The sequence below is a fragment of the Labeo rohita genome, chromosome 11, assembly GCF_022985175.1.
Source record: "Labeo rohita strain BAU-BD-2019 chromosome 11, IGBB_LRoh.1.0, whole genome shotgun sequence".
In the NCBI taxonomy this organism is placed as follows: domain Eukaryota; kingdom Metazoa; phylum Chordata; class Actinopteri; order Cypriniformes; family Cyprinidae; genus Labeo; species Labeo rohita.
In genome coordinates this window covers 887,523-912,292 of record NC_066879.1, presented here as the reverse complement: position 1 = coordinate 912,292, position 24,770 = coordinate 887,523, and the positions used below count along the sequence as shown (strand labels likewise).

The 24,770-nt window shown below is 35.9% G+C and overlaps 3 protein-coding genes across 4 annotated transcripts in view; 1 reads left to right on the top strand and 2 right to left on the bottom strand.

Annotated features, from left to right (window-relative positions):
* Positions 1–9,225, bottom strand: part of pbrm1 (polybromo 1) — a 34,537-nt gene extending 25,312 nt beyond the window's left edge. The window contains 12 exon segments of the mRNA XM_051122481.1: positions 1,868–2,009; positions 2,081–2,297; positions 2,427–2,518; positions 3,810–3,895; positions 4,004–4,102; positions 4,177–4,245; positions 4,329–4,439; positions 4,565–4,711; positions 6,262–6,409; positions 6,522–6,619; positions 6,782–6,931; positions 8,818–9,225. Coding sequence (XP_050978438.1) covers positions 1,868–2,009; positions 2,081–2,297; positions 2,427–2,518; positions 3,810–3,895; positions 4,004–4,102; positions 4,177–4,245; positions 4,329–4,439; positions 4,565–4,711; positions 6,262–6,409; positions 6,522–6,619; positions 6,782–6,931; positions 8,818–9,213 — 1,755 coding nt within the window. The 5' untranslated portion in view covers positions 9,214–9,225.
* Positions 9,226–9,304: 79 nt separating this feature from the next.
* gnl3 (guanine nucleotide binding protein-like 3 (nucleolar)) lies at positions 9,305–19,111 on the top strand. Its single transcript, XM_051122487.1, has 15 exons — positions 9,305–9,453; positions 9,611–9,669; positions 11,432–11,572; positions 11,649–11,768; positions 11,850–11,930; positions 12,041–12,176; positions 12,262–12,365; positions 13,978–14,122; positions 14,213–14,300; positions 14,481–14,658; positions 14,773–14,915; positions 15,983–16,119; positions 16,209–16,363; positions 16,990–17,056; positions 18,714–19,111. Exons 1-15 carry the CDS (start codon positions 9,441–9,443, stop codon positions 18,815–18,817), a joined length of 1,671 nt encoding a protein of 556 aa, XP_050978444.1. The 5' UTR covers positions 9,305–9,440; the 3' UTR covers positions 18,818–19,111.
* On the bottom strand, positions 19,107–24,671 carry glt8d1 (glycosyltransferase 8 domain containing 1). Of its 2 annotated transcripts, XM_051122497.1 has the most exons (11): positions 24,470–24,670; positions 24,238–24,287; positions 23,612–23,708; positions 22,582–22,680; positions 22,290–22,500; positions 22,101–22,209; positions 21,920–22,004; positions 20,448–20,560; positions 20,127–20,293; positions 19,868–19,980; positions 19,107–19,787 (listed from the first exon to the last, which is right to left on the bottom strand). In XM_051122497.1, exons 5-11 carry the CDS (start codon positions 22,484–22,486, stop codon positions 19,603–19,605), a joined length of 969 nt encoding a protein of 322 aa, XP_050978454.1. In that variant the 5' UTR covers positions 22,487–22,500; positions 22,582–22,680; positions 23,612–23,708; positions 24,238–24,287; positions 24,470–24,670; the 3' UTR covers positions 19,107–19,602. The 2 variants fall into 2 exon arrangements, with proteins under 2 accessions (XP_050978454.1, XP_050978453.1); XM_051122496.1 differs by lacking the exon at positions 23,612–23,708 and having other exon boundaries at positions 24,470–24,671.
* Positions 24,672–24,770: the final 99 nt, after the last annotated feature.

Sequence of the window (24,770 nt, the reverse complement as noted above, 5' to 3'; positions counted from 1 at the left end):
AATCTATACATTTTTCGAAACATACTAATTTTCAGCTTGGGTGAAATGATGTCATCGTCATCCGGCGGAGGTCCGAGTTCCCTTCGCTTTTCTCTCAAAATCTTCTCCAGAATGTTGGCGTCATTGTAGACCTAGGGTCAAACCAACAAGCTAGTCATGAAACAACAGAGCAGTTAGTATTTATAAAACCTAGGGCAATGGAGAAGTGCTCATTTAATCTATATGGTTCTCCCTCAAACTCACTTGTGAGCCTTCTTCGTTGTAGTGACGTGCATTACGGAACATCAGCTTCATGTCCTCCATCATGGCGTCCTCACCGGGGTATCTGTCAGAGCGGATGTTGTGGTCGATGGTCCTCAGGTCCATTGGTTCCAGTATAATCTTGTAGTAGTCTGGGTAGTCTTTTTTGAGGGCTTGACCATAAAGAGGTCGCAGAGTCTCCGGCCTGTGCCCATCTCCCGAGTCTCCGCCACAGCGGCGTACAGAGTCTTCATGCGGTTCTTCTTTGTGTTCTTCTTATGGCTGCCAGAGGTGATGCGTTAGGGCCCACAAACGCTCAATGATTAAGACTATGATAAGCTCCGAACATTTACTACTAGAAGATTTAATGCTGTAAATGTACCTTTTGCGCTTGGTGCTGCCTCCATCAGAAAGAGTAGATGACAGCATGCTGTCTCCGTCTTCATCATCTCTCCTCGTCAGCTCTTTCCTTTTCATCTGAAGACACATAAACATAGTTTGAAGACAAAAAGCATTTGGATGCTTTTTGGATTTTAAATATAGATGGAACATGTTCAAGTTAATGTGATGATGTGATGTCATAAGTAGCACATGTGTATTTATAGCAATAGCAAACAATACATATGGGTCAAAATTATCATTTTTTCTTTTATGCCAAAAATCATTAGGGTATTAAGTAAAGATCATGTTCCATGAAGATATTTTTTAAATTTTCTACCCTAAATATATCAAAACTTAATTTTTGATTAGTAATATGCATTGCTAAGAACTTCATTTGAACAACTTTAAAGGCGATTTTCTCAATATTTAGATTTTTTGCACCCTCAGATTCCAGATTTAACATTTGATTTCATCAGTTGTTCAATGGTTGATTTCAGATTTTAAATAGGAGTATCTTGGCTAATTATTGTCCTATACTAACAAACCATACATCAATGGCAAGCTTTATTTTATTTTAAGCTATTTATTCAGCTCTTAGATGATGTACAAATCTCAATTTCAGATTTTCAATATTTATTAAATTCTAATATTATATTTATTAAACAATAATACAAATATGTTTGTTATAAATCATTTATATAAATAGAAATAATATATTTTTTATATCTTCAATTTTAATATGTTTTTCACAGTACAGATTTACATGATGTGGGGAAAAAAGACAAATTAAGATTTTTCCCACCTCAATTTTTTCCATTTAACTTAATTGTGGTCATGTTGTACTAATTTGTTCCCTCATTTTAGATACATTTTTGGCCATTAACATATCTTGAGGCCACAATATAATTAATTTATTTATTTATTGCATTTCATGTGCAAAGCTCTTTATAAATAGGCCTTTACACGTACAAATATATCTGTCTTCATATTTTAGGAAAGGGATGATTGTATTTCAAGGTTCATGGCAAAAAAAAAAAAATTAATGCAATAATATTCATACACTTTTAAGAGTGGCTTGAATGTCTAAATATTTTTTGGGTTTGCATGTATGCACACAAGTATCATTATCAATCAGTTATGTGCATTTGTATTTTTAAACACTCTTTTGATCTATGAGAAACATTTCAAATTAATTGTGACTGCAGTAATTTATAACCTGTCTCTGTTTGGCATGCATTTATATTACCTGCAATATGTGCTGCAACTTCAGCACGCGTTTGTAGATTTGCGAGTTGGGAACGTTGTAGCGCTTTGCGTTCTCAAACATCAGGTTGAGGTCTGTGTCTATCTGTTCCACACTTTCATACTCGTTGTTCTTCATCTTACTCCTGAGGAGAGACAAAATACTTCATCATATGTACAAAACTGAAGAACTGCATCGATGTTGTCTCTTCTGTACCTTATCTGCTGGAGGGAGATTGGATGGCTGATTTGCTGGAAGTAGTCGGGGTAGTCTTTCCTGGAGGGAAGCTGAAAGAAGGGCTCGGCTAAAAGCTGTCCCTGGTTGTTCCTGCAGCCCCGAACTGCCTCGTACATCTGGAAGATGGGGTTGCTCATGTCCATGCTGGAGTGGATGCTCTCGGCCTCTGACTCGCCCTCATCGTAATGAACAGAGCCTTAGGGACATGGAAACACTCAACTCATTAGTATATAAGCCAATAGTGGCACATCAAAACATACTGATGTCTTTATATTGAACACTTCAGTGCAGCTATTCTATACACATATCATCATGTGTGACGTACTAGTTAATATGGCGTCCTCTTCGCTCTCGGAGCCATACTGTAGAGCGGTAGTGATGGAGGAGAGTCGATCTCCCTGTGCGAACCTTCGGTTCCTGTTCACAAACACCAGTGCGAACTCTATTTGTCAAACTTCACAGAATATACAGTTGAGATCATACGTGTACATACACCTTGCTGAATCTGCAAAATGTTAATTATTTTTCCAAAATAATAGGGATCATACAAAAATGCATGTTATTTTTGATTTAGAACTGACCTGAGTAAGATGTTTCACATAAAAAGATGTTTACATATAGTCCACAAGAGAAAATAATAGTTGAACTTATAAAAATGACGCTGTTTAAAAGTTTATATACACTTGATTCTTAATACCGTGTTGTTACCTGATGAGCCACAGCTGTGTTTTTCACGAATTCTTTGTTTGAACCCGTTCCAACAGTGATGTATGATTTTGGGATCCATCTTTTCACACTGAGGACAACTGAGGGACTCATATGCAACTATTACAGAAGGTTCAAACACTCACTGATGATCCAGAAGGAAAAACCATGCGTTAAGAGCCGGGGGGTGAAAACTTTTGGAATTTGAAGATCGGTGTAAATTTAACTTATTTTGTCTTCTGGGAAACATGTAAGTATCTTGTGTAGCTTCTGAAGGGTAGTACTGAATTAAAAAAATATGAGATTTAGACAAAATAAGACAAATGTACACATCTCCATTCTGTTCAAAGGTTTTCACCCCCCGGCTCTTAATGCATGGTTTTTCCTTCTGGAGCATCAGTGAGTGTTTGAACCTTCTGTAATAGTTGCATATGAGTCCCTCAGTTGTCCTCAGTGTGAAAAGATGGATCTCAAAATCATACAGTCATTGCTGGAAAGGGTTCAAATACACAAAAATGCTGAAAAACCAAAGAATTTGTGGGAGGTGAAGGCCTTTTCTGAAGAACAGCAGCAGTTTAACTGTTCAGGACAAATAAGGGACTCATGAACAACTATCACTAAACAAAAAAACACAGCTGTGGATCATTCAGGAAACGACACAGTATTAAACATCAAGTGTATGTAAACTTTTGAACGGGGTCATTTTTATAAATTCAACTAATATTTTCTCTTGTGGATTATATGTAAAATCTAATTCAGGTCAGTCCTAAATAAACAATAACATGCATTTTGTATGATCCCTCTTATTTTGGTCAAATAATGCAAGGTGAATGTAAAGTTTTGTCTTCAATTGTGTATTATATTATTTATATATTACTTGTGGCAAAACATCATCTATAACATAACTTACCCTGATGCCCTGATTATACACTGACTAAAGCTAAAATATCCAGCTGAAAAATGTATTGTGTTACAGTAACATGTAATCCATAACATATCTTACCTGATCCTGATGCTGCTTTTAATAGGTTCGGCATGTTCAAGCTCCAGTTTTCTCTGTGCAAAAATCTTTTTGATAGTGTTTGCATCCTGAAATTACAATATACATATTACAACAAGCTAAACAGTGCAGGTCTAAGATATACTTATTGATATAAATTGCATATAAAAATAAATATAATTTCAGTGACACACTACTTTGAATACTTGTGATCCGGGTTCATTGTAGGTTTTGGCATTTTTGACTAACAAGTCAATGTCTTTAGCCATATGGTTTACACTTTTATAATAGCCCACCTAGGGATAAAAAGAAACAAGCTTCAGCGTGAATCAATAACACATGGTAATATTGCTGTAAAAGAATATGATACCTGTATTCGTTGTGCAATGGTCTTCAGATCTATTGGTTCTTTAATAATAGCATAATAATCTGGATATTGCTAAAAAGGAATTTTGAAATTATTATTCATTATAGCATTACGATATGTTTGTGCATGTGCACGAAAGAAATTGAGAGAACTACCACTTTAGAGGGAAGTCTCTGGAAAAGTTCACTAATGAGACGCCCATGTTCTGTGTACGTCAACACAGCATCCAGAAGCTGCCCAAGAACTTCCTTAAGGCTCGAAACGGACTGTAAAAACAAATCAAACCAGAATGATTGGTCTGGACACATCTAAAACACTTTTGTACAGGTCCAAAGCATGTCTGGTGAGACAGGCAGATGCAGAATGACAGATGAGATTTGGGGTGTCAGACCTCCTCCTCCGTGGCTCCTCCAGGGTTTTCCTGTGAGTCGTCATCGTCGTCATCTTCATCATAGTCCCCTCGCTGCACAAACTCATTTTTGGTGCGGATATACAGATCCCACAGTTTACAAGCTGCTCTGTACTCTGGAGTCTCTGGCTGCACAGGAAAACAAGTTTCAGCGTATTTTATTGAAGTTAGTGAATTTCCTATCAGGAGAACATAGTAGAGCAGCAGAAACAATACAATAAACACCAATATCTCAATGATACTTCATTGGTACAATGATTAAAACAAAGTATGTTTTATATACACTGACCAAAATTATAAACACAACACTTGTTTTTGCCCCCATTTTTCATGAGCTGAACTCAAAGATCTAAGACTTTCTCTATGTACACAAAAGAGACCAGCCACCCAGACAGCTGCTACAACAATCGGTTTGCATAACCAAAGAATTTCTGCACAAACTGTTGGAAACCGTGTCAGGGAAGCTCATCTGCATGCTCGTCGTCTTCATCGGGGTCTCGACCTGACTGCGGTTCGTCGTCGTAACCGACTTGAGTGGGCAAATGCTCACATTCGATGGCGTCTGGCACTATGGAGGTGTTTTCTTCACGGATGAATCCCGGTTTTCACTGTACAGGGCAGATGGCAGACAGCGTGTATGGCGTCGTGTGGGTGAGCGGTTTGCTGATGTCAACGTTGTGGATTGAGTTGCCCATGCTGGCGGTGGGGTTATGGTATGGGCAGGCATTATGTTATGGACAACAAACACATGTGCCTTTAATTGATGGCATTTTGAATGGCATTCTGGATCGGCGTATACATCAGCGTGTTCCAGTTCCTGCCAATATCCAGCAACTTCGCACAGCCATTGAAGAGGAGTGGACCAACATTCCACAGGCCACAATCAACAACCTGATCAACTCTATGTGAAGGAGATGTGTTGCACTGCGTGAGGCAAATGGTGGTCACACCAGATACTGACTGGTTTTCAGACCCCCCCAATACAGTAAAACTGCACATTTTAGAGTGGCCTTTTATTGTGGCCAGCCTAAGACACACCTGTGCAGTAATCATGCTGTCTAATCAGCATCTTGATATGCCACACCTCGGCAAAGGAGAAGTGCTCACTAACACGGATTTAGACAGATTTGTGAACAACATTTGAGAGAAATAGGCCTTTTGTGTACAATGAAAAATGGGGGCAAAAACAAAAGTGTTGCGTTTATAATTTTGGTCAGTGTATGTGACCCTGGACCACTAAACCAGTAATAAGGGTCAGTTTTTTTTTAAATTGAGATTTATACAGCATCATTTTATCTAAATAAATAAGCTTTCCATTGATTTGTGGTTTGTTAGGACAGGACAATATTTGGTTCGAGATGCAACTATTTGCAAATCTGGAATCTGAGGGTGCAAAAAATCTAAATATTGGGAAAATCGCCTTTAAAGTTGTCCAAATGAAGTTCTTAGCAATGTATATTACTAATCAAAAATTAAGTTTTGATACATTTACAGTAGGAAATGTACAAAATATCTTCATGGAACATGATCTTTACTTAATATCCTAATGATTTTTGGCATAAAAGAAAAATCAATAATTTTGACCATACAATGTACTGTTTGCTATTGCTATAAATATACCAGTGCTACTTAAGACTGGTTTTGTGGTCCAGGGTCATATATATAAGATATATACGCACTTTGTAGTATGTCTTGGCATTGTTGAATAAGAGCTGAAAATCAGCTGTGAGCTGCTCCACATCATCATACTCCTCCATCTTCAGCTTCTGCTGGATTTTCATCATGTCAATGGGCTGAGACACCACGTCATAGTAATCCGGCTGGTTCCTATAGGGAAACATAACATGTGTTATCCATTTGTGTTGTTAAAACTGAGAGTTTTGGCTATTAAGAACTACATAAATGTTTAAAGGCCAGAAATCTTTAATGTGCGACCGACCTTCTCTTTGGTGCTCTGATGAAGAGTTCACACAGCATCCTGCCCTGATCATCCTTATAGTCTCTGATTGTGTTGTATAACTCATGACACACAGCAATCTGTACGGAAAAAATGTACCAAATGACACACTAGAACAAATAACATCTTCAGTATTCCTCAAGCAGACTGTGAAGTCATTTGATCTGTGAGAGCATGTTTAGTAAAGCTTTTTAAACTGATTAACTTTCACAAATGAAATACACAAAGTGTATTGAACTCACGGGGTCAACAGTGGGAATGTTTGTGGTTCTTCTCCTCTTACGGCTGGTCGAAGGTACGGATGTGGTCTGGCTGTCCTCAAAATCGCCTCCACTCACACTGCTGGACGGAGAAGTGGCTCTCCGTCGCTTTGAGCCCATTGTAAAAGCCCTCTATATATAGAAAAAGAATCTATTTTATAAATGCATTAAATACATTTTAGAAATGATTATTGGTGTTAAGGTTGTTAGCAGTAATACTAGTACTATAACAGAATTTATTGCAAATAGACATTCATATGCTGAGGGGCTGCTCTTACAAACATTTACAGTGATAATCACTGATTCCACCAAAACACCATCATCACAACATTGTTAAAAAAAATAAAAAATAAATCTCGTTTTTAAAGAAAAAAAATTCTTGCAGCTGTGAATGCCAAAATAATTCTGTACATTTTATAGTTTAAAACTGTAATTTACTAAATAAAATTATTACATTTTAAATTTTTCTGGTGAATCTTTTGCTGAAAGCCTGCTACAGAACTTTACATGTTTTGGACTTTTAACATATCGCTGCCTTGGAATTATAAGGTTCTATCTGATATTTATGTCAAAATTGAGTTATTCACATATTCTTATTCTGTGACAACTTATTAACATTATGTGATGTTTCTTTTGTGAGCTGTGTACAGAGTTCTGTCTACAGAAGTCTATGGAACGCTAAAACCTTGAAGCTCAATCTCAAAACCGCTCAAAATGCAGATGGAACCTTATAATTCCAAGGCGGTGATATACTGAGAACCTCTATAATAACACAGTGGTGAAGTGAAAGCTAAATTAACAGTCAAAGTTCATCACAAGTAACTTTTTTTACAAGCTGAGGGAAATACTACTGTATAGAAGGAGCACAGTGCCATAAATTCTTAACATTGTCATGGTAATACACATGAAACTAAAATAATACAATAAACACGAATTATACAACAGTTGTAACATAAAACTCTAATATACATACCTGAAAACATAAACTATCCCCACAGTTATTTAAACAAAATACTGTCAAAGGTGAGCTGTCACAGGGTGTCAGTGTTCCTTTTTTCCACTGTAAATTATAAGATGTGTTCTTTTTTACTTCCACAAATTGTACATTTAACAGTATTGTACTGTACGGTTAGATCTATTACAGTTTTTACTGTATGCAGTAAGTGAACTTAGCATTGAGCGTTTAAGTCTTTTACAGTTAACATTTCTGTTAAGATTTTACAGTGTACAGTTACTAATAAAATACAAATGTGGTAATTTCAGCCAACACTGTTATCAGTCAATCAATCAATCAATCAATCCATTAATCCACAAAGAATCTTCTTACAAACTTCTTACACTGTTAGAATGAGATCAAATATTAATTTATAAACACTTCATAATAACAACAATGATGTAGTAACTGATATATATTTAAAAATATATTTTTTCAAATCAAATTAGACATGATTATTAACTAATGGATTATTGTCACATTTGTCATGAATTAACAGTATGATTCTACAGTACAGTAATACTATTAAATACCATTTACTAACAGAATTAGTATGTGTAGACATCCATTTACCAAAAATGCTTTGTTGCTGTAGTTCCCCTAAAACAACAGTTAACAAAACAAAACCACTCTGGTAATTTGGTCACAAAAAATAAATAAACAAAAGATTCTGAAAGCTTCCAACACTGATTTAAAGACATTTGTATTTAGTTACAATTATACACACTGGTGGAAAATGCTTAGGGTCCAACAGGAAATTATTTTAAAATCAAAGAATTTCATACAAGTAATTAAACACGTATTTTACACAATGGAGCATTATTGATAAAGCAGTAATCCTGTCAGAGCAATAGCTCGCTAAAGCACAGTAATGCTCGTTAATACCAGCTCACTAACAGCATTAGTGGCAACTGTTAGGTCTAAACATGAATGAGCCATTTAAGGCAAGATATGCACTTTTAAAACACTGTGCAGAAATAAACCAACACAAGAAGCTGAAGACAAACCCCGCTTCTGCACGAACCTGGTTTTTATTACGATGTAATGACATAATCAGCATCTTTAACAGGACTGATGTGCAGCTACGAGACTCTCCGTGAACCCGTGATCGTCTGCATTTATTATTATGACTGATCACCAATGCACTTGAGCAGTGTCTGCAGGGTTCAGAGTGTCTGCAGGACTCTGTGGTTTGCAAGGCGATGATGATGATGATGATGGTGATGATGATGATGTTGAAGGTGGGACCGCTGTGTGTCTGCAGGCACAAGCTGTGTGACACATGCATCAGCACAGGCGGATAAAAACAAAGACACACGCACGCACACACACACATATACACGCGCACACGCACGCACTGGGCCATGCAACACTCTGCGTGATGATGCTCGCGCTTTATTACAGCACGAACAGCAGACATGCAGACAAAACACAGCGCGCGCGAGCTGCAGGCCTTACCGTCCGTGTCTGATCAGCTGTCTCTGAGAGCTGTCTGACGACTGACACACATTCAACACGGAGGCTGATTGATTTATTAAATAAAACCAAGAGGAAAAAAATTAACCCTTTGCGGTGCGAAAGCGGAAGCGGAAGTGAGGAACAAGACACGTGCTGCGCAGAGGAACGCGTGCTGGAGCGGCGACAGACATGAAGAGACCGAGTGAGTATACAATCTCAAACAAAGTCATTATTTACACACTTGAACCACACCAACACGACTCAAATGGTTGTATTTATACAAATGCTCGTTATAAGGACGTTATAAACTATTAGACGCCGTTAAACGCACTGACGTAACCCACGTGTCTGTTTTGTAGAGCTGAAGAAGGCGAGCAAACGTCTATCATGCGCCAAACGCTTCAAAATACAGAAGAAGGTGAGAGGTTTTGACTTTTCATACACAATATATACATGAGAAGAGACTTTGGTTTCGACCTGGTTGTTGTCAGCAAACTAGAGTTTAATATCACTAACCCAAAAAAGTACCACGCTTTTACCATAGTGAACATGGGAGTGTGTGATTCCAGGTACAATTGTTTTTCATACTGATTTAAACTAAACTTTCACTGTATCATTAGAGATTTTTTTTCCATGTTCCACTGTCAGTACAGTATTGTTGTGTATGTGACCCTGGACCACAAAAACAGTCATAAAGGGCTTTTCTTGAATTTGGGATTTATACATCATCTGATTAAATACGATTTCCACTGATGTGTGGTTTGTTAAAAATCTGGGTGCAAAAAAAATACAAATAGATAGAAATCGCCTTTAAAGTTGTCCAAATGAAGTTCTTGGCAATGCACATTACTAATCAAAAATGAAGTTTTGATATATTTACGGTAGGAAATTTTCCAAATATCTTCATGGAACATGATCTTTACTTAATATCCTAATGATTTTTGGCATAAAAGAAAAATCGGTCATTTTGACCCATACAATGTATTGTTGTAAGGTTATTGCTACAAATGTACCCGACGTATGACTGGTTTTGTGCTCCAGGTCTGTAGTAGATGTAGTAAAATCACATGAATGTTATAAGTTTGTGTTGGGGATATACCAATTTTAAAATGACAGGTGATGTTAATAGGTCAAAAGCGCAACTGGCAACGTATTTTCATATTATTGCCAGTTTTAAAATTCAGTAGTATTTTGCCTAAATAAATAAAACATGAAAATTTGTTTCAAATTTTACAAAAGGCATTGCAGCTTAATGAACTATATGAATAAAATGATTTGAGATTTGACAGTGTTTTACATTGTTTTATTTTTTTTTTTTTTTTTATTTATTTATTTTTTTAGTGTTATTAAGGATTCAGTCATTCAGGATATAAAGAAGTCAGCATTCAATGACAGCAAAAATAATTATAAATATTGGAAATAAGTATGCACAATTAAATTAATGAAATCAGTTTATAAAATATCTGTAATATAAACTAATATCAAATGTTTTGAGAGATTTTGCATCCCTCTCTTACATTGTTATAAATATGTACTCCACCATGCAAAATAGGGATGGTAATTTTTAAGAAGTTTATCTATCTATCTATTTATCTGTCTATCTGTCTGTCTTTGTTTCCCAGCAAGGATGCATTAAATTGATCAAAAGTGGAAGTATAGACTTATACATTGAAAAAAAAAAAACTCTTGAAACATTGTCTTCTTAAAACTATCTTCAAAGAATCCTGAAAAAATGCATCATGTTTTCCACAAATATGATGATGATGGTGGTGGTGGTGATGATAATAAATGTGTTCTGGACCACAAAACCAGTCATACGGGTCAATTTTTTAAAAATGAGATTTAAACATTATCTAAAAGCTGAATAAATAAGCTTTTTATTGCTGTATGGTCTGAAATCTGAGGGTGCAAAAAATCAAAACACTGAGAAAATCACCTTTAAAGTTGTCAAAATTAAGTTCTTAGCAATGCATATTACTAATCAAAAATTAAGTTTTGATATATTTACGGTAGGAAATGTACAAAATATCTTAATGGAACATGATCTTTACTTAATATCCTAATGATTTTTTGGCATTTAAAAAAATCAATAATTTTGATATCAACCTATATATAATATGTGATTATTTATATATAATTGTTCTAGCTGTTGTTACACACTTCTCTTTCTCCATTGTAAGGTTCGGGAGCATAACCGTAAATTACGGAAAGCGGCAAAGAAGAAAGGAATAACCCGAAAGCCAAAGAAAGATATTGGAGTACCCAACAGTGCACCTTTTAAAGAGGAAGTGCTTCGAGAAGCTGAGCAGAGAAAACAGGAGGTACAATCATTACTAAAACCAAAGTACATATGAAACATGCGTGTTTTCACTAAACTGATGTGTGTTGTTCTCAAAGCTTGAAGCTCTGAAAGAGCAAAACAAGATTGCAAAACAGCAAGAGAGAGCTGAAAAGAGGAAAAAGGACAAAGAAGCAGCCAGTGCTGGAGATGAACCCTTGTCCAAGAAAGCGAAAAAGGTAAGAAAAGTGTAGAAATGGTTACTAGAGAACTAACTCGTTGGTTGTAGCTACGCTGCTGACTTTATTGTTCATTCGCAGGTGGCAAAAGCTAAAGAAGCAAAGGCTGCAATAGTTAAAAAGAAAAGCACTAAAACATTCAAATGCTGCGAGCTGAACAAGGCAGGTTGACATACTGATACAGCACTTGATGATAATACACTCCTCCATCTGTGTGATGGTCTTAAACATGACCAGAGTTATTTACGAGGTTGGATTGAATTCTCATGCAGGTGATTGAGGAATCTGACGTGATAGTGGAGGTTTTGGATGCCAGAGATCCTCTGGGCTACCGCTGCCCTCAGCTGGAGGAAATGGTCCTGAAACACGAGGGAAAGAAGAAACTCTTGTTCATATTGAACAAAATAGGTAGAGATCTGTTTGCATTGCCTTACACGTCAAGTCAGTTATCAAGATGATAAATTGGATATTAATGTCTGTTTTTATATTTTAGATCTCGCTCCTAAAGATAACGTGGAGAAATGGCTCCGGTATCTTGAAGCAGAGTGTCCAACTTTTCTCTTCAAAGCATCAATGCAGCTACAGGACAGAACTGTGGTATGTATATGTGATTCCACAATGCAACACATTCACAAATTAAATGGGATATGCAATAAGGAAAACATGTTGGGTTGGACTTTATTTAAAAGTTTGGGGCTGGAGAGTTTTTTTTTTTTTTGTATGTTTTATCTCTTATGCTCCTCAATGCTGCAATTTTTTTTTGAGTACAGTCCTATTGTGCAATATTACAGTTTAAAAGAGCAGCATTTATTTGAAATAGAAATCTTTTGTAACATTATAAATGTCTTTATGGTCAATTAAATGTCTCCTTGCTAAAGAAGAGTATTCATTTCACGAGGGAAAACAAGTACTGACCCCATATACAATCACATAAATATGTAAATATAGGTATGAGAGCAAATAAGCGAAACAACTAAAACATTTACACAAGAAATATATAAAAGTCTACCAGTGTTAACTAAGTATACAGTAGTAAAAATATATTTAAAGTTTTCAATATTTAAGGGTTTGTGGGCAATTTGCTCTTTAAAATGGTCTCTTTGTGACTTTTGTGAGAAGCAAACATATGTCTGTTTTTATCATGATGCATTTTTTTTTAAATTGCCAGTCTATTGAGGTGGCCTGTACAATGCTGTTTTAGTGCCATGTAAAAAAATAAAAAATAAAATAATAATAATAAAAAATCTAAAATTACTAGATTAAAATCGTAAAAGTGTGAGAATAAAATGGAAATGTTTTGACAGTCAAAATTTCTAAAATAAAATCGAAATTAAATTGTAGCAATTGGGAGCACTGGGAGAAGTTGCCGAGCCACCGGAATTAATTTCAGTACATGTGGGATTATTATCAGAAATCATACCATGTGTAATACTGGCAGGGACATTACGCTTGGAAGTAATATTTGTAGTGCACCAGCCACCCAATAATAGCAATAAGCTTTGTGCTTTTGGTACTTCTAATATAAGTCTCAGTTTAATATAAGTCTCAGTTTTATTACACAGTACAAATTCTAAATGTGTTTTTTCTTTTTAGTTTATAGAGATTAAAGTTTACAGCATGATATAAAAGCGAAGGAACATCAGAAGGAATGAAAAGAAACAGTATAGTCTAATTTAATGTAACAATTGTCTCATTATTGTAATTAGAAAGATGATTGAAACACCACATTAAAGAGCGTGAAAACAAATTACTGTAATAGACACAATGTTTGTATTCCGCTATAAAACTGACAGATTTTAAAAGCTGAGACTTTGGAATTTCTCCCGGTGCTCCCAGTTTGGGCCATTTGCATGCGCAGTAAGATAGAATATACTCTCAAAATATTATAACTTTAACTTTGTAGTTGCTACAAATTAATTCTTGGAATTTTAACTTTATTCTCAAAATATTTTGACTTTATTTTTGAAATATGGCAACTTTATTCTTGTCATTTTGACTTTAATCTCATAATTTTTGGAAAAAAAAAAAAAATGATAATAACGTGGTACTAAACCGCCATCGTAGGTCCTGACAGATTGATGACCCAAGATTTTTTTTTTGTTTTGTTTGTTTTTTTATCTTAATAAGCTTTAGTATAGGAACAAAAGCAACAAAAAAATGGATTTCAAAGCTCAGCAGATATTGGCATTTCACAATCTCTCTTTTACAGCAACAGAGGAAGCAGAGAGGAAATAATGCAGTTCTGGATCACAGCAGAGCAGCTTCATGTTTTGGAAGAGACAGTTTCCTACAGACGCTTACTACCTTGGCTAACAAGAAGGATGCCGATACCATGCTTAAAGTTGCTGTTGTCGGTAAGATTTCTTGTCATTTGCATGGACCACAGCAGCTTTGAAATTTCTGTTTCTTTAATATTGAACCATCTGCTCTTGCCTTGATTTCAGGATTCCCCAATGTTGGAAAGAGCAGCATCATCAACAGTGTGAAAGAGGTCCGAGTGTGTCACGTTGGCGTACAGAGAGGACTGACCAGGTAAAGCGTCAATATTTTGTGTCCTTGCAAATGTGAATTTGAAGCATGATGAACTGTATTGAACTGACAACAGCGTGAAGTCTTCAATCAATCCAACACTGAGCTTCATATCCCACAATGCATTTCCTCCGCAAGGCATCGAGGCACCGCCTCGATAACATTCTTCCCTCCTCCCTACAGATGTAAACAGGAAGTGCATATTACTAAGAGGTTGAAGATGATTGACAGTCCAGGGGTTGTGGCGGCCCCCAGTAACCCAGGAGATGCGATGGCCCTCAGGAGCCTGCAGGTGGAGGAGAACGAAGAGAGTCCACTGGAAGCGGTCAGGACTCTGCTCAAACAGTGCAGTCAGCAACATGTAAGAAACACCACTGACCATGATGTGATTCCAAGGGCCCGGCAAGAGAGAGAGGGTTGTTTTTCTCTTTAACCTCATACAATAATACAATCTTTTCTCATGCGTCTCTTTCAGATAATGTTACAGTATAACGTCCCCGACTACAGAACCTCCTTAGAGTTCTTGACCGCCCTTGCCAAGAAACGAAGGTTCCTGCAGAAAGGTGACGTTCCAGACACGGAGCTGGCAGCCATGACGTTCCTCAGCGACTGGACAGGGTCAGTTTGTTGACATTTATCAGTGTTTCCCCTACCGTTATAACTCAACGGCACCCCCCGTCTCCCTTAAATTTATTTTTTATATAGTGCCATATCACAACAAAAGTTATTTAAGGTTGACTTTCCTAAAGAACAGGTTTATATCTTGTTCTTAACGAAAAAGGTTGTATGTTATATGTATTATTTACACAATGGTATGTCATTTTTTGTCTACATTTGTCTAAATGTGGACGGGATCGCGAGTCCATTCATAAAAACGGAATTTACTCTATAGCGTGGAATGCCACGGAATTCATAATTTTTTTTTAAATGAATAAACCAAAATTGGGTCTGTCACTTAATTCAAACCGCGACTAATGTCCGTGAATATTAAAACGCAAATAGACTTGGCTCTGTATGTATGAATGGCGGAAACATGGTTTTGTTTACTACACAAATACTGAAGCACACGTGAGGCTCGTGGTGATTTTCAGCCTCTGCGTTTCATTATATTACAACATGAACACATGAACTTCATCTCCGGAGCTACTGTGAGAGTCATTTCATGTGAATTTTACAGTTTGATTTGAGAAAACTAGCATTATATCATACAGTATACACACAAAAACTTCCCGGCAACCTGTCAAAATAAAAGTACGGTTTACCGTGTAACAGAAATACATTACTCTTGTGTTACTTTTGTACAGTATTACAAAATCTATTTCTGGCGAATTTAAATAAATCAATTAAATGATAAAAAATAAATATTACTACCAGATTAACTACTAAATTATAGAAAAAATTCTACAATTATTATTAAACCTTTTTTAACAGAATATTCACAAAATTTTCTTCCATGTATTAATTTGAACAGTATTTTCATTATTTTCAATTTTTATTTGATTAAAAATAAATAAATGTTTAATGCCTTAATTTGATTACTAGAAAAACACAAACAATTCTGAAAAAATAAATAAAGAAAATAAAGAAAAAGATTAAAAGATTATTGTTCAAAATTTAAAATCCATTTTTTTGAAATAACTGAGAATCTGTTTCTTCCTAAACTTTGTGATGTGTTTTTGTTTTAGGCCAAAACTGAGTTACCACACCAGAGCTCCAGAGCACCGGGGCCTCCCCTCGTACCTCACCGACGCCATCGTGACTGAACTCAGGTCAGATGTGGATATGGACGCGGTGAGGATGGGCAATGAGAACGTTTTGAAAGGTACGTCTGAGATTGGAATGATTTGATCGTCTTAATGGTGGAACATCATTGAACAGATCAGAATGTAATAGGTTTGTACCTGTCCTCAGGTGTGCGATTCCCCAATCTAGCGAGCAGTATAAGTTTTAACTCAAGAGGCCCTACCGCTGGTGTGCTGAACGTCAATGAGCTTCCTAAAGAGACTGTAACAACCACAGAAGAAGAAGAAGATAAGGAGACGGAAGAGACCGTCAACACAGAGGAGGTACTTCCTATGAGAGGCTAGAAATCGTTCGGTAACGATGCTTTACGCTTCTGTCATCAGAGACCATGAGAAATGATGAGTTTGTGGTTCACATAAGTTCTTGATGACCTTCTAATCCAACTCTGATCTCACTCTGACAGAAACTCCAGTAGAGTTGGTGTTTACAAACTGTTAATTTCTACAGAAAACTATTTTGGCTTGTTGCAGTATGTAAAAGCTTTGCACTGGGATAAACGTTCATCTTGCAGTTTTTAAAAGTGTATCCACAAGACATTAAACATGTTGCCATTAATGAGGTTGTGCTAAATCATATCCAATATTTAAACTACTCATTTAAATTTGACCTATATTTTGCATATGTTTGAGACTCAAACACAGAAGATCGAGCTTTGACATTCTGATTAAGGTCAAAAAACAAAAAAAATCATACATATGGATGAATCATTCACAGTAAGACCAATAACTTGCATTTTACAAATTTTGGCTAAATTTCATGCTAACTGTAAACGTAATTTTTTATTTTTATTTTGATCAGTGTTTCCCCATTCATAGAGCTTGCACATTATTTCAGGGCTCTGTTAAATGACTGATGTTGAGTATTGATTGGCACACCTTTTGTTCTTCAGCCTGAGGTTGAAACTCCAGTTTCTACGATGGTGACAGAGATTCAGGAATCAACAAAAAAGAAAAAAGGTATGTGTTTTTTGGTTTACACTCATGGATTTTCTCTTTATTAGGAGCCAAGCACCATTGGCGTTCTTCTTCCATTTCTTGAGTCTATGGCAGCTCATAGAACTGCTTGAGGGAAAGTTGTGAAATTTGGCACACTGATAGAGGACAGGCCCAACATTAACTACAGCAAGTTTGGAGTCTCTAACTTGTCTCAACTTAACTTTTTCACCAGAATTGGCTCAGATCATCTTTAGATCATGCTAGCCAAAAAGTTACGGAAATAAAGTTGATTAGTCAAACTGTTCTCAAATAATGCACAAACAAATCTGATGAAGTGCACTCAAAAATGGATGTGAGGCTATATCTCCTATATCTCCACAGTGGTTTGGCGTATTGAGACCAAACTTGGTGTGTGTAATAACAACCATGACCTGAGGCTACCTGCAGTGTTTTGGTGCAGTGCCACCTAGTGTTCAGGAGATATCAAAAATGGCTATCTTTTATGAAGGTATTGGTGTATCTTTACAAAACTCTGTCTTCGGCACAATGCTTTGACAGTACTCAGAGCATGGGGGCAGTGCCACCTTGTGGCCATAGTAAAGAACTTTAAAAAAATGCTAATAACTTATCATTAAATGGGCATATTGTAATGAAACTGGTCTTAATATATTCTTTGGGTCGCGCCGAGAACACAGATACCAATTTTGCCACACGTCCTGTCTGCCATTTTGATTTATGTTGCAAACCTACTTTTTCAAACTTCTCCTAGACACTGGTCAGATTTTGACCAAATTTGATTCAGATCATCTTCAGACCATGCTCACAAAAAGTTATGGATTTCGTGTCCACATATGAAACTCTTATAGTTTAATGCATCAACGAATTTGCTGGAATGACACCAAACTGCATCAGAGGCTGTATCTCTGCAAAGCTTTGACATATTGACACCAAACTTTGTGCCATTGTCACATTTGGTAACAGCGCCACTTGTATGTCAAAAGTAATAAACCAGTCATTAACCACTAATAATGAAATTTACAAAAATGCTAATGACTTTTGATTGCATTAGTATATTGTAATTAAACTTGTCTCAAAATATTCCTTGGGTAAGGCCGAGAACATAGATACCAGCTGAACTTCCTGTCCGACATTTTGATTTGTCGAAAACCTACTTTTTCAAACTCGTCCTAGACTGTTGGTCTGATTTTCACCAAATTTGACTCAAATCATCTTCAGACTGTGCTGACACAAAGTTATAGCTTTTACTGACAGACTCTAATCAGTTTTTGTACAGTGCTGCAACCAATTTGAGCCATGATCTAAGAATGACTCTGAGGCTGTATCTCTGCAAAGCTTTAACACAATGACACCAAACTTTGTGTGTCATTGTCAGCTCACACTGAACACACCACATTGATTTGATAACAGCGCCACCTATTGGTCAAAAGTGGTAACCCATTAAATAATATTACTAGTGGTTGTATTTGTTTTTTGTTTTTTTTAGACATTTTGATTAAAATCATTTTAAAATAGCTTTAGTACTCATTGCTTCAGTTGATCTGACACTTGCTGCCTTGCTTGCCTAGAGCGTGGCCCCTTAATTGTTGCGTGCAGCTGTATATTTTTTTAATGTAACCGTCAGTTTAACAGTCTCACTTTTGTCTTTTATCTTCTGCAGCTAAACCAGCTAAAAAAGTGAAGTTCATCTCGGTCAACGTCGACCAGACTTCAGTGCAGCACAACAATGACGACGCATATGATTTCAACACCGATTTTGTGTAAAGTTTCTCCAGCGTGTACAGATTCATGTGGACTGAGAGGAATCGGATTATGAAAAGGCACTCGGTTGGAGTGTATGTAATATGTGATCTCTGTATCTGTTTGTATTAGTACATAAAATATGTATTATTGAGTTGAATAAATAAAAGGTTCATACTTTTACATTGCATACAAAACTTATACTGAGCTTTATTCAATACTTTGTTAGAACACTTTTTTCCTTTATGTACAAATTGGCATATTTTCACTTGAAGGTCAAGGACAAAACCTAGCATGGAGAAGAAAAAACAACAAAAACATGCATCCAAACAAAGGAAAACAACATGTAACAGAAGGAAAAAGTGGTTCCTGTAGTGTCAAATACAGAAATTCTGAAATGTTAATTGTCACAGGTTTGTGTCTAAAGCCCTAAAGAAATCTAAAATATTTCATAGTGAAATGGAAATTTTGCAAGCAAAGAGTGGGTCTACAGTTTCACCAAATAATATTTGGGATCATACCACTTGTTAAAAAAAACTAAATCTAGACACTTGCATGGATGTGGCATACAAAATGAATATTAAAACCTGTACCATGATTGTTTTAGTGTTATTACTTTATAATTAGACAATGAATGCTGAGGTAGTGCATTGGTGTCGAATGTCGCCTCTCGGCTTTTGTTCTCTTCCAATGTTGGTCCCCGTAACTTGGGTACTCTTAGGTTTCATGAAGGCCCCATATTTTTTTTGCATCCTTTAAACATCCCCAAACACAGAGTTTATCCATTTTTCTTGTAGCTCAAACCAGAGTTATTTTTCCTCAGCGTGTCTCCGGATTGGGTGGAATTTACCTGTAGGATCTGGAATGTACCATTTGTCCCAAATTTCTGAAAAAGCAGAGGCTCTTCCCCATGGTTTATAATGTCCGTTCCAATGGAGAAGTTTGGCAGCTTTCACAAACTGAGGTGAATAGCGATTCCCAGCTCCTGTTGCCCCTAAAAACATCCGTTTCCAAGAAACACCGTTGGTCACTGAGATACATTTGTAAACCACACAACATTGATCATTTCCTTACCGAGGTGTCGGACGTGCCACATTGGGTCAATGTTGGAGTGGTGCTTGTAGAACACGATGAGCATAGGTGGTGTTGTGATGCTGTCTGCCAGAGTCTTACTGTAAAGGTCCTCCCTAAAACAAAACAACACCACAAAACCATTAACAGCCCTCAAAGATGGCTAGACCTTGAGTAAACAGGGTTGGAAATGCCAACTCCCTATAATACTTTTTTGAACGATTGTTGTAGTTCTCAGTAACACAGCACAACACAAACTAACTTAGCATTGCGCTCCATCCAGAACTCAAGCTGGCTAGTGATATTCTGCTGCTTCCACTCGGTTAAATTGGCCACAAACACTCCAGGATTGAACGAGCATGTGTTTGCTCTCATTCCAAGCTTCTTGATCGCCTCTTTCTTGAAGTCCAGAAAACCAATATAGCTGTTCTATAACACACACACACACACACACACACACAAAAAAAAACAAATATGCAAATCCATCCAAGTATATAAAATAGGTTTGGAATACATGGTTTTTTTTTTTAAAAAACCACACATTCTTTGAAATGGGGTTGAGATCAGTCCAGCACAATCATACCTGATTTCCGGCTCCTCTGACGATTCCTTTAGACGACACGGAGTCACAGTCCTCTGAGAAAGCTGCCGCGTGTCCCGACTTAAGACCGGTGTCAAAAAGCTCCCGAATGTCCCCTGAACCACAGAAAAGAATACAAATAATGCTTATTACTGCATTTTAATGCAAATTGAACTGTATCACACTATTACTATTTCTGCAGCATACAGTATGCATACTTCCACAATACGCATTAAATACACAGATGGTCTACTACATGAAACAAAACGTATAGTAAAAAAACAAAGGAAAAACGCAGATACAACTGTATCCCACAACACAATGAAGTTTACCTTTTGTTTCTATTGTGACAAATTCACTGGCCGTAATTACAGCAGCAATATTGCTGAATTAAAAATGTAACAATGTCATGTGATATTTATTAATTTTTTACTGTTGATAATAAAGTACTGATTAAAATAATACAAAATAAAATAATTAAAAATATTATGTTTAATTGAAACTAAACAAAAACAACCCTAGTGAAAAATAAATATACTAAAATGTATTTGTATACTACAAATACATTTACACTATGTATTTAATAAAAATATCCAGAAATTGTACTTTTAGTATACTAAACTGGTATATTTAAAGTCTGATAAATTAAAACAACTATTTTTGTGCTCAAAACACTTTAATTGTGTGTAAGTAGTGCTGAAGTCCAACTAAAGATATCCTCAAGTATATTTGATTGTGCTAAAGTGGAACTATTGCAAGTATACTTTAAGTACTCTTTAAATATTTTGCATTTAAAGACTGATATTATTTAAAGATCATACAATCCTCATCAATAGTGACATTAAATCATATTTTGAGCTTAATATTAAGAAATATGCACTGTGCACAAGTAGTACTGCAAATACAGTTTTATCACAATTTTTATACAATTATTTTTAAGTGATATGTCAGTAAATATGTTAATTGACTATACTTACTATAAAATAAATGCATTTTAAATCTGTTATTTTTTTACTAGGGAAGCTTTTAAATAAGATAAAATAACTACAAATCTTTTATTAAAACGTATTATTTCAGATACTTCTTATTTCTAAATATTATTTTCATTTCAGATTTTCTTATAATCTAGATATTTCCAGCCCCAAACCTCTAAGAATCTTTAACTGAATTCATTTGAATTAGAATTCTAGATCATCTTAAATCAGTGAATCTATGGCCACTCCTTATTCCTATGAATCTAGCGGTGAAAGGGCCTTTGAATATTGTTGTGAACTTTGAAAAATTGACAAAAAGCTTGAAACACAACCCTGCAGATTTCCTTCCCAACATAATTACTAATTTATGACTCCACAAAGTGACATATTGAAAAAATAAGGAGGAGGTGGTTTTCTTATTCTAGAGGCTATTTGAATAGACAAAGATTTGGTTATGCCTCAGTGAACAATATTAGAATTCTATAAAATTGTGCACGTCACCTTGTACAATTACATCATCATCCAGGTAAATGACTTTCTCTGCATCCGGCAAAAAAACTGGCAAGAAGAATCTGGCGAAGGTCAACTGAAAAATAAGATACATACATAGTTATGATACATAACTGGCATTTTCAGAACACCAAACACTTCTATTCAAATGGAATCGACTGCAATTGATCACCGGCTTCACTTTCTCCGATTTCTGAGGGTCATTCGAATTCTTTCCAGCGAGCATCTTCGGATCAAATACGATAATTTTGTGTTTCATGTCAGTCTTACTCAGCCACGTTCTGGAATGAGAAAATAATCACGTTACAGGTAATAAGACACAATTTAGTTTAATAAACTGCTCTAATAATACAAGCTGTACCTAAGATGAACCACCGACTCGTTCAGTGTCACTATATTGAACACTACGTTGGCTTTGCTGTTGCGGTGGATGCTGTTCATGGCGGTGACAGCAGCTCCCAGTCTCTCCTCCGGAGCGGTGATGAGCACTGGAATCTCATCTCCCGTCCTGATCACCTTATGATCCGACAGGAAGTCCGTCTCAAAGGGCAGGACCATCCCAGGCACTGTGTCTGCAGACAAACAGGAACATCAGTGAGGACGTGCACTGCATTACGCTACAAAGTTTTTCACTAGCATGAGCATATTCATACCTGGATTCTCTTGCTTCAGGAAATCATTGAGATTCAGCAGATTTCGATGCAGAATAATTAAAAAGGCAATGACGAGGAGCACAAGAATAACCACATTCACTGAGAAAGAGAAGAAGATATTAAATAGAGGTTGTTGAATATTACAGCAATATTATTATAGTATATTATTATAGTAATATATACAGCTGCAATCGAAGTTATTCAACCCCTCAGAGACTGCAGTACTTTACAAATACAAGCTTTTCTGAAGATCCAGGACTTTATTTTAAAAAAAAAAAATTGCATCTATTATTCAACCCCTATTAAACACTGCTGTTTTTAAGAAACTTGAGGTGTTACACATACATAAACATAGCTCATGAATGTGCTGAATTTGAGTAGCAAATGTCAAACAGAGTTCTCGCAAAAGCTAGAAAAGATTAGTTTTATTACATTAGAAAGTGAAGATTTCTGATACATTTAAAATTTTCCTAAATATGTTGTACCACAAAAAAAAAAAAAAAACTTTGAGGTTAAAATTCTCTCTAAATTATTATTACTATTATTTAAAAATAATAATAATAATAAAAAAATAATAATAATAATAATAATAATATATGTATATATATGTGTATATATATATATATATAAAAAGCAAGAAAAAAAATAAGCTTAAACCACCTGAAATTACCCAAACTGCATACAAATCTATTCCACATGATACTAAATAAAGTGTTTTATGTATATAAACAATCAATTGAATATAAAAGCAAAAAACTGCCAATCTGGGACATGGAAAACATTTTGCAGTGGTCACACCATATGACATTCAGTCAAACTTCACAGGCACAGATACATTGGCCACCTAAACAAAATAAGCTAGCTTCCCACAAAAGGTCACGATGAAATTTATAACAGAAATAACTTTTTTTTTTTTTTTCCTGGAGGTCATACCACATGATATCCAAGTATGTTAAATATATACCAGCAGTTAAAAAGGTTAATTATTTATTTATTTATTTATTTTCACATTTGAAAGAGTGTTACAAACCTGTTTGATGCTTCAGTGGGTATTTGGCAAATTTGTTTTTGATGCAAAGTCCTGTCTTTGAATGGATTTCAGCATAAAAGTGCCAAAATTGCAGGTTCTTGATGGTCGCACCACATGACATTTCATAAAATAGAAATCATCGCAATAAGTTTGTTTGTATATTATGATGGAAATATACATACAAATACTTTGCAATTTTATACAAGAACACTTTGGAAATCCTGCAGATAGTGCAGAAAATTAATCTGAATACATTTAGGGTAAAATTAGGGTCGGACGGTCACACCACATGATATTTTGACAAAAAAAATGACAGATAACTAATCTTTTTTGAAAAGTTCAAGTGAGTGCATACATGGGAGAGGTACTGCATATATATATAACATCTTTTTATGCATTTAAACAATTTTTAAGTGAAACAGACAGAACAAACAGAAAATGTAGGCGTCACTGACCCATTAAAAAAAAATCTCTAATTGTGTTCTGATGATTTGTTGAATTAAATGTTTAAATTAAATTGTTTTCATTAAATGTTCTCCGCAGCAGTGTGTCCTGCAGGTCAAAGAGGTTTAATCATTTCGATTGCAGCTGCATGTGTGTGTTTAATTTCTATAAAATATATGCACCTCTGCGTACAGTCATGGCACCCGATCAACAGCACCTGAGAGTTTCAAATCTGAATCAAAACAGACACTAACATTAGTAAACGACAGAAGAGTGAATCTAACAGAGAGCTAAGTGGAATACAACACGAGCTGGTTAAAATGTAAATCACACAAGGAAAATCCCTGCATATAAACGCAATGCATTTTGGCAAAGTAGCAACTTCAAAACCGTGAAAGTTGCCGGTGCACAAACCTTTTTTGTCACAATGTGTGGACTCTCTTTGGCTCCGCGTCCAAAACGCCAACTCAACATCAACAAGTCCAGTTTACCCTTCAGTCCTGCAGGAGAACACGCCACAGCCGAAAACACCTTTCACCGATACTTAAACTATACTGATAGAGCACAACAGCAGCGACTGAGTCTTTTTAGGTGAACAAAATCTCTTAAACTTGCCTGTACCGACTCGTCTGCTTTCAACTTCCAAAGACTGACAGCAGCAAGAGCCAATAGAATTCGAGTCTGGTCTGTGAAGGGGCATATCATTGGCTTGACC